Raw genomic sequence first — 13,933 nt, 5'->3', positions numbered from 1 at the left:
GGATCAGGAGCATCTTCTTAAATAGACAAGTTTTTTACATACTCTCCTCCTCCTTAATTGCACCTCTGATTGAGTCTCAAAAAGGTATGTGTATCTCTTAAAACATGAACTAAAAAGTCTACCCTATACCACTTCACTCTTGAAATGTGTATGTTGCTATAAAAAGTCATCCAGTCAACCCTCCTCCACCCCATGGAAAATTATTTTTTTTCAGTGGAGACGTGTACCTCTCAGACTATTAATAATAAACAGCTATCACACAGTTTATATCCGGTGCTTATTTATACTTTTGAGTATCCCAAAGGAGATGGATTCTACATTCCACAATCAGCTGCTTCAGGAAAGTCTCAAACATATGTTTCCAGCAGTCCCCAGGACATAATTTAGCTTTCAGCAAGTGTTAGTTGCGGACTCATAGTTGATATATGTGCATGTATTAAAAGATTTTAAATAATCTAAAGAACTGTAGTAGGTTGCTGAATACCTTGGTCTCCTACAGTAGCTTCAAATCACATTTGTTCTTTGGAAGAACAAAAAAACCTTGAATTTGAGTATTTGAAAAATTTAGTAATAGTAATCCAGCATTAATATTTTTGAGCTTTACTGATATTTCACAGACCACTTATGGTTGAGAGAAAGGTTTGCTGAAAACAAACCTAACTTAAATCTCAACCCCATTCAGCATCTGAGATATTGTAGACTGCTTCTATAAACCACCTAGAAAACAAGATTAACTCCATCCCAGACCAAAGCAGTACCATGTGCTAAGATGGCTTCAATAAAGGTGCTCTACTCAAATTCTGCAGAAGACATTTTTGGGCTGTTTTTTCCTTCAACGACTTTTCCCATACTTGTTACATTGATCTATTTAGTTTTGGGACTTTTATCTGGATCCCAAACTTGGGCACCATAAAGTAACACCAAAGGCTGAGAAGTGTTTATAGTCTTAATTTGCCAACTTTCAATAAGTCTTAAAAAAAAAAAAGCCAGGCTCATACAAACCCATGACAGAATGAACTAATGCAATGGGACAATCATCTTAACATACATTACCTTCACCCCAAAACTACTATTCTTTTGTACTCCATTAAAGTGATCACTATGAATCTGTCCAAGTTCAGCTGAGAACTGTAACAGAAGCAGAATAACTTGGTTCAAAAAGATCCATCTCCCTCTTTTGGGCACAGAAATAAACCTTTGAGAATTCTATCTTTGGAGTAAAACAAAACAAAACAAAAAGATTTCTATCCTTCCAATTCCAATACTTCAGAATTGCAGCAATGCAATAATTATTTTGCAGTGACCTGACTACTCCACTTAGATCATCAACATCAGAGTAGCTGTGTTGAGTATAAAAAGTCACTAGCTACCACCGATAAATAAAAAAAGATGCATACACTAGGAAAGAAAGTTCTACGCTGAGCTGATGACATTGTTAATTTCAACTAATTTTCATGCCAATACTATATGCTGAACTGTAAAGCTTTATTATATTTTAAATTGCAACCTATTTTATAAGTCTAGCTCCCTTTATAGGAGCAAATAATTATACCTATTATCATTAGAAATGGGGAATGACTTCTTGAAAGAAACACGTCTCTCAAAAGGCACATAGCTCTCAATGCTATATCAAAAATAACCTATCATGTGTGGGCAAAATGTCCTAGACAATGATATTCCAGAGTTGTAAAAATATTAAGTTAGTGCAGTGCCATGACCCCTCACAATCAAGGTTCAAGAAGACCCAAGCCAGCTCACTCCAGCTATACCTTTTCCAGCTATAAGCAGGTCAGTTTTACATACTACACTGCTTTGCTGCTTCCTTTAGAAAAGACCATAACGGTGTTCCAAATCCTGAACAAAAAAGAGCAGAGGCAGAGACCAACTGTTTTCTGCATCAAAACTCACTGTATTGCTAGGCAATTTCTCTTCTTTCAAGACCTTCATCTTCCATTTTAACCCTCTCTTCCGTACTTATAAGAGTATACCTGCAGAAACAGACTAGTTCAGTTGTCTACAATACACCAAAGTGCAGCCACCTACATAGCCTTAATCTAATACATTGACACCATATGAAGCTAGTCCAATTTTCGTAACATACGAGACTCTGGAAAGAGCAACAAAGCACCTGGCTCAAGAAAAAAACCAGGCACAGTCATCCAACACAATACCAGTCAAAGGAGACAGACTTTTAAAAGTAATTTAACCCAGTAATTTACTTTCATAATTTATTAATTATGAAGTAATAGTCTTCATCAATAGCTGTAAAAACATAGGCATTTCCACCATTCCTTATTACACACGCAAGTGATATCTGTTATCAAGGTAACAAAACAAACCCACAACTAACAACCCACCTCAAAATCAAAAGGACAGCTTCTTTTGTTTGTAAGAACATCTCAATTGTTCCTTCCCAGTGAGGACCTGGTCACATCAATTCTTGATTTTTCACCCTAAGGCTGCATTATTGCAAGCTAGTCTGACAGATGTTGAATATGAAGACAATGGATCAATATGCACCAAGTCACTCTGAAACACACTGTATTGATTTGGAACTCACCCACAATATCAACCACATCGGGACGGATGAGTGGCTCTCCACCTGTCAGGCGGATCTTCTCTACACCTTCTTTCACAAACAGTCTGGCTAGGGTGATTATCTCCTGAGTGGTTAGTAGCTCTGATTTAGGAGTCAGCTTAACACCTTCCTCGGGCATACAGTACTGACCTGAAACAAAGATTACAGAAATACACAGGGGAAAAAATAACCAGCAACAATTAATCTAATATTGATGGGCAAAATGCACCAAGTGCAGCTGTCTTTAATGGATGTCAAATGACACCAATTTTGCAAAACTTTAAAAGCAATCTCCTAACACTTTCCTGGTTTCCTTCAGAAGAAAACCCAAGACTCATTTATGTGTCTCAAAACTACAATGGATCCACTTTGAAGGAAAAGCTGATCTTATTTCTATCTAACCTGCATTCAAACACAGACACCAAATTCAACTGGCAAGCACTGGGACGTTGCCACAAACTTTGCAGATGCAGTTGTGGGAATGCCTAGGTATGAGCTCTCCTACTTACTACACACTTGAGGTATAGCAAACAAGCATCATTATCCCAACCACACCAAGTCTGACAAAAGACCTGTCACTTCCACTCGTCAGTGGAATCCCTAGGCAATCCCTAGGCTTGCTCCTGGTTCCTCATCCCACCAGCAGCTCAGGTCCAAGTTAGTCTATCTGTCCTTTACTATTACTTTGTGAAGACAAGAAACAGCACAAGGCCAACACAGCAATAACACCCCAATTCAAGTCTTGGCCTTTGCATAATATGGGTATAAGAGGTTTGTTCACAGAACCCAGTAGACACTTACACCTGAGGTTGCATTTCTCGGTCAAAGAAATTCGCAAGTAATTGTGCTGACGCCCAAAGCTGTCTGTCAAAAAAGGAGAGAAGGGGGCAGCATGTTCCAGTAGAAAGCGTCCTCTTCCTGGGCTTTGCAACTCCTGTAACGAAAACAAGCCAGTGTTAAATATTTGAATAGTCACCCTGTCAACTTGATGTATAAATATTAACTTTGAGCTGAACTGATAATTATTATTCCATTTTTCCCCACAGGGACAGCTGCACAAGAAAAAACCCATGACTTGTCTTTATGATCAAAACTGGCCATTTATTGATTAACTTTCTCACTACTTAATTCCATGGAACTGTTCTACAATATTCCCTGTGCATTTTAAGATACAGCCTCTTTGCCACAGGTGCTTCAGGTTTTTTGTCCATAATAGGAGGTTGTGTTTTTTTTCAGTTGCCTGTCTCTTTACTTTCCAGAATCAATGATCCAGGACCACCCTATCTCACTACAACCCCTGGGGTAAATGACATCATGTAAAAGCGGTCCTCCCTGCACTTCAGGATAAGAGAACTATTAGTTGATGAAACACTGCCATCTCTGCTTGTGTTCCTACCAACTTTCATGTGCAAGACTTAACTGAAATACTGCTATGTACAATTATGTTTCACGATGTCTTGTTTCCAACAAGGTCTTCCTGTCTAAACCCATATAAAAGAGTACTTCCAAAAAGCTTGTCTCTCTTAAAAGATGATAAATAATACAGGGCATGGTGAAACTGGAAGAGAAATATATGATTCTGAACACCTATTCAACCTGCATAAAATTCAGAATTTTAATAATGTCTTTATTAACTCTCATGAAGTGAATATTAAAAGTGATTTCTATTTACAATCTTGGGGTTTTCCTAAAGAGCGATGTAATATATTCTACAGCAACACAACGTTTAGGAAGTACGAGTATTTGCTTTCTAGAATGAGGGCATAGGAAGGATGTGGACCTGCTGGAGCAAGACCAGATGAAGTCACAAAGATGCTCGGTGGGCTGAAGCACCTCTCCTACAAAAACAAGCTGAGAGTGCTGGGTTTGTTCAGCCTGGGGAATAGAAGGCTCTGGGGAGACCTTATAGCACCTTCCAGTATCTAAACAGAGCTACATGAAAGCTGAGAGGGACTTTTTACAAGGGCATGGAGTGATAGGACACAGGGGAATGGCTTTAAACTGAGAGTAGCCTTAGATATCAGGAAGAAATTCTTTACTGTGAGGATGGTGAGGCACTGGAACAGGTTTCCCAGAGAAGTTGTGGATACCCCATTCCTGGAAGTGTTGGATGGGCTTTGAGAAAGCTGTTGTAGTAGAAGGTGCTCTTGCCCGTGGCAAGGTGTTCAAACTGGATGATCTTTAATGTCCCTTCCAACCCAAACCATTCTGTGACTCTATGATCACATTAGGTATCAAAATAAATATCCTAAATTAGTAGCTGCAAACTAATACAGTTTATACCACATAACTTAAAAACATCAGAACCATCAATGCCAGAAGACTGCTGGTTATAGCAAGGTCTAAACAGAGGGAGTCCCATTGCCTTTAGCCCATGAATTTCAAACTACCATGTTATATCCTATTTTTCTACACCTGTAAAGCACAGCTGAAACCACTCTGCTACTTTTGGAAAATATTTTGATACCCTAAGTAAAACACACTAACTGAACCAGCTCTTATCACAGTACTGCAGAAAAGCAAAAGTTTACCATTATACTTTTATCAGCTTGGTTCAGGCACTACATACAAACATCTACAAACAACATAATTCAACCCCTGCCAAGTCTTTTTATCTACTACATCACAGTTAAATTAACATTTTATAGGAGGCCAATTTAATAACTCATGATAGAGGCCAGCTGCCTAACATCACAAAACAAAGAGAACACAAAATAATTAAAGGAACCACCTTCACTGAGTCCTTGTTAGTTAACCACATACAGACATCTGATAGTCAGCCAAGAAACCTAGAAGAAAACTAAACAACTCCTGAACATACAGTGAATTTCATCTCCAGTGAAAAAGCACATAAAAACCCATTTCTGTATACATGGTGTTCACAAAGTGTGTGTGTGTGTGTGTGTGTGTGTGAATCAGCTGCAGAATTGTGCCTCAAGCTGAAATCATGCTAACTTGTCTTGATAGGCTGCAGCAGGCAAAGGATTAAATAAAGTTTTGACATAAACTTAAGATGTAGAATGAGGAACCAGACAAATGGGTATTTAAACTGCTCACCTAAGCAAAAGTCATGACGTACATCTAGTGAAAAACAGACCTGTGAAATCCCCAGACATACTAAAATCAGCATGTATGGGATAATGCCAAGGGACTGGGCAGAAACACACAGGGCTGGAACATCAGCTCCCTGGCTCCGATCATTACTAGTAACTATAGAAGTTAACCCTGTACAGTACTGTGACACAGCCCTTGCAAGAAGTCTAGAAAAGGTCAACTAAAATAAACCCAGGTATGCTTCCTCAAAACATTTTATTCTGAAAACATTTTTAAGAAAGATTTGTGGTGGGTAGAAGGCAGAGAGACCCTCAGCGACCAAATCAGCCAGACAGCAAAGGTTATCTGGGGAGAGACCCAACTTCAGCCATCAGCAGCTGCAACAATTTTGTTTCCAGCTGTGCTAACACTACAGGAGCAGTCGTTCTTGGCAGCACAATTTTTTCACTAACTTTTAAATAATCCTCTACAATTCTTGATGCAAACAGCTTTGGGGTAAAATAAGATGATCTCGGGGCGGGGGGGGGGGGGAGGCTAGAGAAGATAAAGGAGATAGAAAGTGGCTATTTCAAACCCCAGAGAGCATCTGTTTGCCCGTGCTAAAACTGCAGAACAAGTTTCCATGCAATGGCTTTTCTGCCAGAAGGAAGCAATCCCTTTCAGTTTCAGTTTCAGAAGCAGTGGCCACAACAGCACAGCAGTATGGGGCGCAAGGCCAGCCCTCCCCAGACCTGGCCTTCCCTCACTGCAGCACCAAATGGGTCAGTGGCGATCCCTCTGCAGCCACACACTGCTCACCCTTACATGTGTTCTTTCATCTCTTCCTTCTTCAGCAAGACAAAAAAACCCCAAGTTGAAAATCCCTTGCTTTGACAGAAATGCTGGCTCTCTTGCACTTACTGTGAGGGTTTCTCAGAATACAAGCAGGGTTAAGTCAAAGAGCCCAGGTAAATATCCAGACTTCATTTCTTCTTCCCCAGTTAGAAAACTCGTCCCTGAACAGATTAAATCTAAAGATATTTTAAATCTGCCAAACTCAGAAAAACCACAACATGAAAATATTTTTCTCTTAAAAACTGTGCTGCTTTCTGGCCTCGTTGGATTTCTGACATTCTCCTTCCTATTATTTTGGAAAGGTATTCGCATTTGAGAGGGAAAGTACTACCATGCTTATTAAGATTATCTGTGCCCTTTTTGTGGGAGCTCTCCTCTCCTGTTTCTTTCTCAATAACTCTTGTTTGCATCTTTTTCAGGATCCTTACCCACTCCACCTGAAGACAGATTAGTATGAACCTCCTGTCTCCCGGTTTTAGAGTGTGCATTACAGGGAGAGAAAGAAGTGAAAAGTTGTCCTTCCTGACAGAAAAGTGGCAAGAGAGGGAGATCCAATGCTTGTATATAATGGAAGTCAAAACTGCATACTTGCAAGGACACTAAGATGCTTAAAACAATTTCCTGTTTTCAGAAGGAGCCACCACTGGAGTGGGATGCAGGAGACTGTTCTGTTCCTGGTCTGCCATCCACCTGCATGGCTGTTACAGGCAAAGAAATAACAGGAATAACAATGCCCTTCATTAATTACTCTAAAGTGAACTGTTAAGAAGCAGCATTAAAAGAACAGGCACTCAGCAGGCAGTTGGTGTCAATAAACTTTAAAATTTCTATTGGAAATGACTAACTTTTGCTCTCTGCTGCAAAGTAGTGGGTTTTAGAACAGGGAAAAGAAAAACGCTTTCCAAAGCTACTAGAACTTCTTTCCATCAGCTTCTTGTTTTGTACAGAGATGGGCTTGTCTGGAAGGGAAGAATGACTGGAGAAGGAATTTTTAAGCTGTTATTTCAGTGTCTGTCCAGTTTGAAGTCAGCACAGAGGAATTAGGAGACACCCATGAGGAATTCAGTAGCAACAACTTGAGCTCCAGCAGAGGCGGATCCTGTATTACCAAAATTGCAGCCCAGCACTGACTTGTATTTTTATCTATACCACAGAAAAGGCCAAATATCATAGATATAAACTCAGCTGCCTTCCTGGGAACTCAGGGCAATGATGAAACATTCTCTCAGGTTGTGGTGTAAGTAAGATTTTCTGAAGGGGAAGAACAGGTTGAGGTTGAACCTAATCACTTGCAGCCTGTGTGAGAGCCACTGGAGCAGGAAGAAAGCAAAAGCGGCCTGCTACAGTTCTCAGGCTACAGGAAAAGGGTTATTCAGTTCCCTGAAATAGGAAAAGGCAGATAGGTATTGGTATTTTAACATATCAGTGCCCAACCACATAACTTTCTCACTCAAAAGGGATGGCTATAACCCACAAGTCTCCACTCCCCTCTCTCCATAGTCAACAGGAGACACTTCTGCACATGGAGCAGTATGACCTGTCACACGGTGTGCTTTATCTGATCCATGAAAAAAAAAAGTTCTCTCTCTGGGCTGTCAATCACATGTTTTATACCAGTACTGAAAGAATGAGAGCTTAGATGACTGCACCTAGCAGCTACATTTTGACAAGCTGTCAACCCTTCAGACCTGCCAATTCACCTGTGATTTCCAGAACTCTTCTAACAATACAGCAAAATTGGAAGCTGTCACCAGAGGTATCAATAACCACCAGGAACACCACAAACTGACAGATACTAGAAAGGCTCATTTAAACACAAGGGGGCAGAGAATGGAACTCTTATCTATTAACCAAGCTGAAGATCAAGTATCATCCTTGCTCTACTCTTCCACCTTCACTTCATCCCCAGTAATATTTGTGCACTACAAAACAGTAATGCTTGCAAACACTTCTGCACAGGCCTCAGGGACTACCACAACCTGTGTACCGATGTCACTGTTAGTGTTGCCCCTGGCACCTGCTGGCTCTTTCAGTTCCTGCAATCCTTCTGGGTTTGTGCACCAGTGCTGCCGCCCCAATGTAGCACCTAAAGCTGCTGCAGCACCATCATGGACAGAACTCAGCTAAAGCTCTTCTCTTTCATGCCTCACCTTTAGCATCTCAGTCTGTAGGGAAGCAGTGACATAATGTCCTTGGTTCAACCTGAAACTTAGACAACCGCAGAGGCTGAAATGTAGGCCAAGTGCCAGAATGAGGTCTAAGCTGAGAATTCCAAGACAAATGTTTGTCTGAGGACTCAGCAGCTGCTGCCCAACAGCTGACCCCAAACAGCATGCCACAGTTGTGAGTACTGGCACAGTGGGCACTGCCCAGGGACTGCGACCAGCTACCCGCAAAATGGAGCGTCAGCACACAGAGAGCTTCAGTCATGACTGGCTGACAATAAGGGCCATATGAGGACTTTCTGGGCAAGCTGGGCTTTCCACTTCATCCTGGCGGTGAAGGTTTCATTGTGGGCACAAAAAATTTCAGGTGGTTGTGTTTGGATTACAGGATGTACATAAGCAGATGGAGAAAACAGAAGTGAAACTTTGTATCAAGACCTTTACTGGACATGATACATCTAGAGCAGGATTTTTAAAAAAATATGTGTCATTGCTCCCAAGTCTCACTATGTTAAGAGTCCTCTCATCTTCCTCCTTTTTTTCAAAAAGCTGGAGTTTTTGCAAGTAAACTTCCAGTTTACAATAAAATAAAAAGTAAGAAAATAAATAGAAATTACTTTTTCTAGCGTACTGGAAAATACAGTTTTGTAGTAGGAATAGGTCATCCTACATACTTATTTTAATTAAAAAACATAATTTGGACATATACCATCAGGTATACAAGATAACAGGCTGGCATCCAACTAACTTTGTTAACTGCGAATTAGTAGAAACAAAAAAAACCCCAAACCACTCTTGTACACAACCAAACAACTGTGAAAACGTTGCTTTCAGAGTGCCTGTTGCTACCTGCCCTTTTCTAGTCTTAAAAAATGGAACTGCACCCTGTGCACATCTGAGACTGACAACTGTATCTTAAATACTAAGATATAAAAAAATTGTACCACACAATACCAGTACAGCAACTGTACCGACTCCACTGTTTAGAACCTAAACTAAAGACTTACAATGGATGGCCTTGGGCACAGCCTTTCACCCGTTTCCTGAAGCTCCTGAGTTATAGGGTTTTTCCTTCCACAGCTGGAATGACCATTTTAAAAGGGGCTCTTCTTCCCTTTGCACCCACCCCACCTCCAAAATCTCATTAAACTAAACAGAACCCATGAATACTTTCAGCTCTAGCACAGAAGACAGTCAAGCAGTATTCACAATTATTCTGAATGTTTGATCATCCTGTCATTTGAAAGCACATTTCGCTGTCCCCTATGGCTGCAATGCCAATTGCTCCTCTCTACAGATGAATCCCAGGAGAGACTGAGAACAGAAAGGAGCAATGAGTATATTATCACTGTATAGTTACTAAGTTTTCAGCGTCTTTGTTTTTGCTTCTCAGACCCTGCAGGGTATGAGCCACTAGTGCCCTGGCACACCTCTCACAGTTACGATGCCACAAACCCATATCACCCATCCTGTTCTTCCAGCCACTGTGGCTTTTGTCCCCTAAGGGAGTAGGGCTTTCAGAGATGGATGCTGTAACCAAGCTCTCTCAAAAGTATTCCTGAATGATTGTTAGAGCTACCGGATCTATAGGAAGTAGTGAAAAGTATTTCTGATCAGAATTTATAAAAATGTTCATGGCTTAGGAAGAACAAACCAACCAACCAAACTCAATAACCTTTCTAGTTTTGTGACTCAAGTAAGCATTCAACATAGCAATGCATGAATACATTTGGCTTCCTGTAAATAAGTAAGTGGCAGTGAATGCATTCAATTCTGGCGACAGAGAGTCTGTCACTAGTAGCTTTAGCTTGTTTTCTGCTTGTTAAAGCCATCCATGCAATCACAAGTAACTCAATAAATCATGTCCCAGCTGGGCTTACTCTGCGTGCCATGCCCTATTTCTGCTAGACAGTCACAGAACCTTTGCGTGCAGCTTTTTCTCCTGCATTTGGACACCAAGAGACCGAATTCACCTGGGGGATCCAGAGTTAAACCGGCAGGAGCTGTATCTGGGCAACACCTGTGTTGATTTCGCACCAGGACCGGAACAAACAGGTCCAGTGCGAGCTCCTGTGACCACGGGAGCACAACCACCGAAAGCTGCCAAACCACTTGGTTTTTGATCTGAGCTGACCAAACTCCGTTGTGTAATCTCTCCTTTGACTGGGCAGCACAGAATCAGCTCGGTCCATGAGACTGGGTGTCCCACGTACTTCCAAAGTGAGGGTGACATTTCAACAAAAGAAGGGCACAGAACTATGTATTGCTACACGTTTTGTTGACTCTTCCCTCCTCCCCTATACATAACCAGGTCATGTTCGTCGCACAAGCCACCGGGTAGCCCGGGACACGTTGCAAAATTTTACGGACAGGTTGCACTTCTATGGAAGGCGCTGGCACACCCCGCCCGCGGTGCCCAAGCCCCCCGCTCACCCCGGCGGGCGCAGTCACGGTTACCACAAGTGCCCCACCATGAACTACGTCTTCTTAAGGACAAGGCACCGGCCCGGGACGCCAAATCCCAAAGGCGACCTGAGGCAGCAAGGTAGAGCTCGGCTCGGCTCCCACAGGCGCCCCCCGCCCGCCGGTATCCCGGCCCCAAACCCTCACTCCCGCCGGGCGCGCCCCCCTCACCTGCGCGGCGGCCGCGGGAGCCCTGGCGCGCGCCCCGGTGCTGCAGGCGCGGCGCGCGCCCGCTCCGCGCGCCCCCTGCACGAGCCGCCCCCACAAGGCGGCGGCCGCCATGCGGCTCCTCGGCAGCGGCGCGCGGGGGGTCCGCCGCCGACAGCCCCGCGCGAGCCGTCACGCGGAGGGGGCGGGGAGGGAGAGCCCAATCAGAGCGGCACCGGTGCCGCGCTGCACGCCGGGAGCTGTAGTCCGCCTCCCCTCGGCCCCAGCCGCGCGCGGGGTCCTGCGGGTCCCGCGCCACCGGCGTGTCCTCCCGGGGCAGCGGCCACGGGCAGTTCACACAGTCACAGAGTATGTTCGGGTGGAAGAGACCCACAAGGATCATCGAGTCCAACCCTTGGCCCTTGCACAGGGCCATCCCCAACAGCCACACCACGTGCCCGAGAGTGTCGTTTAACTCTGTCAGGCTTGGTGCTGTGACTACTTCCCCGGAAACCTGTTCCAGCATCCAGCCACCCTCTGGGTAAAGAACTTTTACTGTAAATCGGCAAATAAGTAACCCCTAAAACTCAATTTGTGAGCATTAGCAGGCAGGCATTCCTTTATTATCAGCACTGGACACACAGGAGGACAGCTCCTCTAATCATGCGTGTGCCCCGTTCTTGGCTCAGTGTAGCTACTGTTTACTTACAATTTTACATATTCATTAAATGTCTTGCATATTCACTATTTCTCTTATAAATTTCATACATATGTTATTTAGGTCTAAGAACTTCTTTAGAAGTCCTTATTTGGTCAGTAGGGGTCTTCTGGTGGTCTCTGGTGGTTATTTGGAGCTTGAACTTTACTTGAACTTGTCCATTGAGCAGCGCATTTACAGCTGGTTATAAAGTACCTTTGTTCAGCATCTCTTATCCAAAACCTGGATACTTATGTTACCACTACTTTAACTAAAGCATTCATAAACTTACTTATTCCACAACTATCTTAGCAGAAACCTAAATTGTGAATGCTGGTGCAAAATTACTGAACCATGGAGAATTATTGCTCTCGGAACCTTTTTCTAATATCCAACCTAAACCTCCCCTGACAGAGCTTCAGGGGAGCTGTCACTGGGTCCTGTCACTGGTCACCACAGAGAAGAGATCAGTGCCTGCCCTCCTCTTCCCCTCATGAGGAAGTTGTAGACTGTGATGAGGTCTCCCCTCAGTCTCCTCTTCTCTGGGCTGAACAGACCGAGTGACCTCAGCTGCTCCTCACATGGCTTCCTCTCAAGGCCCTTCACTGTCTTCATGGCCCTCTTCTGGATGGGAGCCCTGTGACTCTCAGCAGTGAGGGCAAAACCTGTACTGACATCTGCCATCTGCCTTCCCCTGCCCTCATCTCAACCCTCCAAAAGCCAGGTGTAGAGCCAAAACCTGCCCACCAGCTGCCTTTGAGGGACATGTGGGCACTGAAGGACACACGCATGGTGTACGTGTCCCAGCAAGGCCAGCCAGCGGATTGGGAAGCACAGATATCCTCAGCTGGGCAACATATCTGGTGGAAATCATAACTTCAGTCCTGCCCCAGTCTCAAGTAAAATCTGTACAACCTTGTCTGAAGATAGGCACAATGAGGCGTAATTGATCTTGTGGGGCATAAGAAAGCAATATTTCAGTTTTTCAGCCTGATATACTTTCCCCTACACTAGCGGTGTTTCAGACAAGGGGCTCATGATGTAAAGTCCGGTATCCTACTGTCCACCTCCAGGTGAGTGTCTGCAGAGTGTGGTCACCTGCTGCCGAGATGAACTGCAGACACTTGTTCTGTACACACTTTACATGTCAAAGGAGGGCTTGGGTGGGATAACAAAATTTTCCTGGAACTCCTTCCCTGAATCATGTCAGATATTCTTCCAAAAGACAGGTGATTCCCTAAATGACTTTATTTGCTCTTGGACTTAGAACTGTGCAGCTGTTAAGAGTAAAACTCACAATTTTGTACACCATGCTGTTCTATGATCACTCTTCCATTTAAAAGAATTTTGTTTTCCATTACCACATTGCTGTGCCAGGGGTATTTGCATTTGCAACTAATGGTTGCACATTAACAATTCTCTGCACAGTCTTAACCCTTTAGTGTTTGACCTGTGCATTACTTGTTGATGTTTGAGTAACTGGGTCTTACAATTGCTTGTGTCAGCTGTTATTTCCGGACATTGTTACATGTGCTGGTACAGATTCAATTGTTTAGTCAGGTTATACTTAAATCTTTGCTCTGTAGCAAAACACCGCCTTCTGTCCAATTCAGTCTTAAGCATTTAGACTTTAGACTTTATTCAGTCTTTAGGCTGAATACAAACTAACAGGAAAACTTAATGCAACATTGCTACTTCCTCCCTTCCCTAACACTCCCCTCCTGCCAAAGCTGAAGCCATTTGAAAAGAAATACACTCAAATGACTCATAATGTCACCAAACCTCTATTCTGAAACCATGCCCATCAGTATGATGTCAAGGTAACACATACACAGAGCAAAACAGTAGATAAAATACTGATTTTAATTAAAAGTTTTAAAAGATGCAGAAGCAAGCTTGCTGTTGACATTTACAGCAGCTTTATGAAGGCTCACTTCTCCGTGTAGAACTGGAATAACTGTAATTAAAGGATTTCCTGGATTTATTTGAAGAGCA

The 13,933-nt window shown here is 43.1% G+C and overlaps 1 protein-coding gene across 6 annotated transcripts in view; it reads right to left on the bottom strand.

Moving 5' to 3' along the window:
* MOCS1 (molybdenum cofactor synthesis 1) overlaps window positions 1–11,318 on the bottom strand; it is a 30,825-nt gene extending 19,507 nt beyond the window's left edge. For 2 of the 6 annotated variants that reach the window (XM_032682567.1, XM_032682568.1), the window contains exons 1-2: window positions 3,380–3,512; window positions 2,561–2,728 (exon numbers count right to left, since the gene is read on the bottom strand). In XM_032682567.1, the coding sequence (XP_032538458.1) occupies window positions 2,561–2,717 (157 nt within the window). In that variant the 5' untranslated portion in view covers window positions 2,718–2,728; window positions 3,380–3,512. Of the gene's footprint in view, window positions 1–1,053; window positions 1,129–2,560; window positions 2,729–3,379; window positions 3,513–11,265 lie in introns of those variants that run through there. The other 4 variants (XM_032682571.1, XM_032682569.1, XM_032682572.1 and 1 more) reach the window with 3 other exon arrangements.
* Between the last annotated feature and the right edge of the window lie 2,615 nt (window positions 11,319–13,933).

This window comes from Chiroxiphia lanceolata, chromosome 3, assembly GCF_009829145.1.
Source record: "Chiroxiphia lanceolata isolate bChiLan1 chromosome 3, bChiLan1.pri, whole genome shotgun sequence".
Taxonomy (NCBI): Eukaryota; Metazoa; Chordata; class Aves; order Passeriformes; family Pipridae; genus Chiroxiphia; species Chiroxiphia lanceolata.
This window is presented reverse-complemented; position numbering and strand designations above follow the sequence as displayed.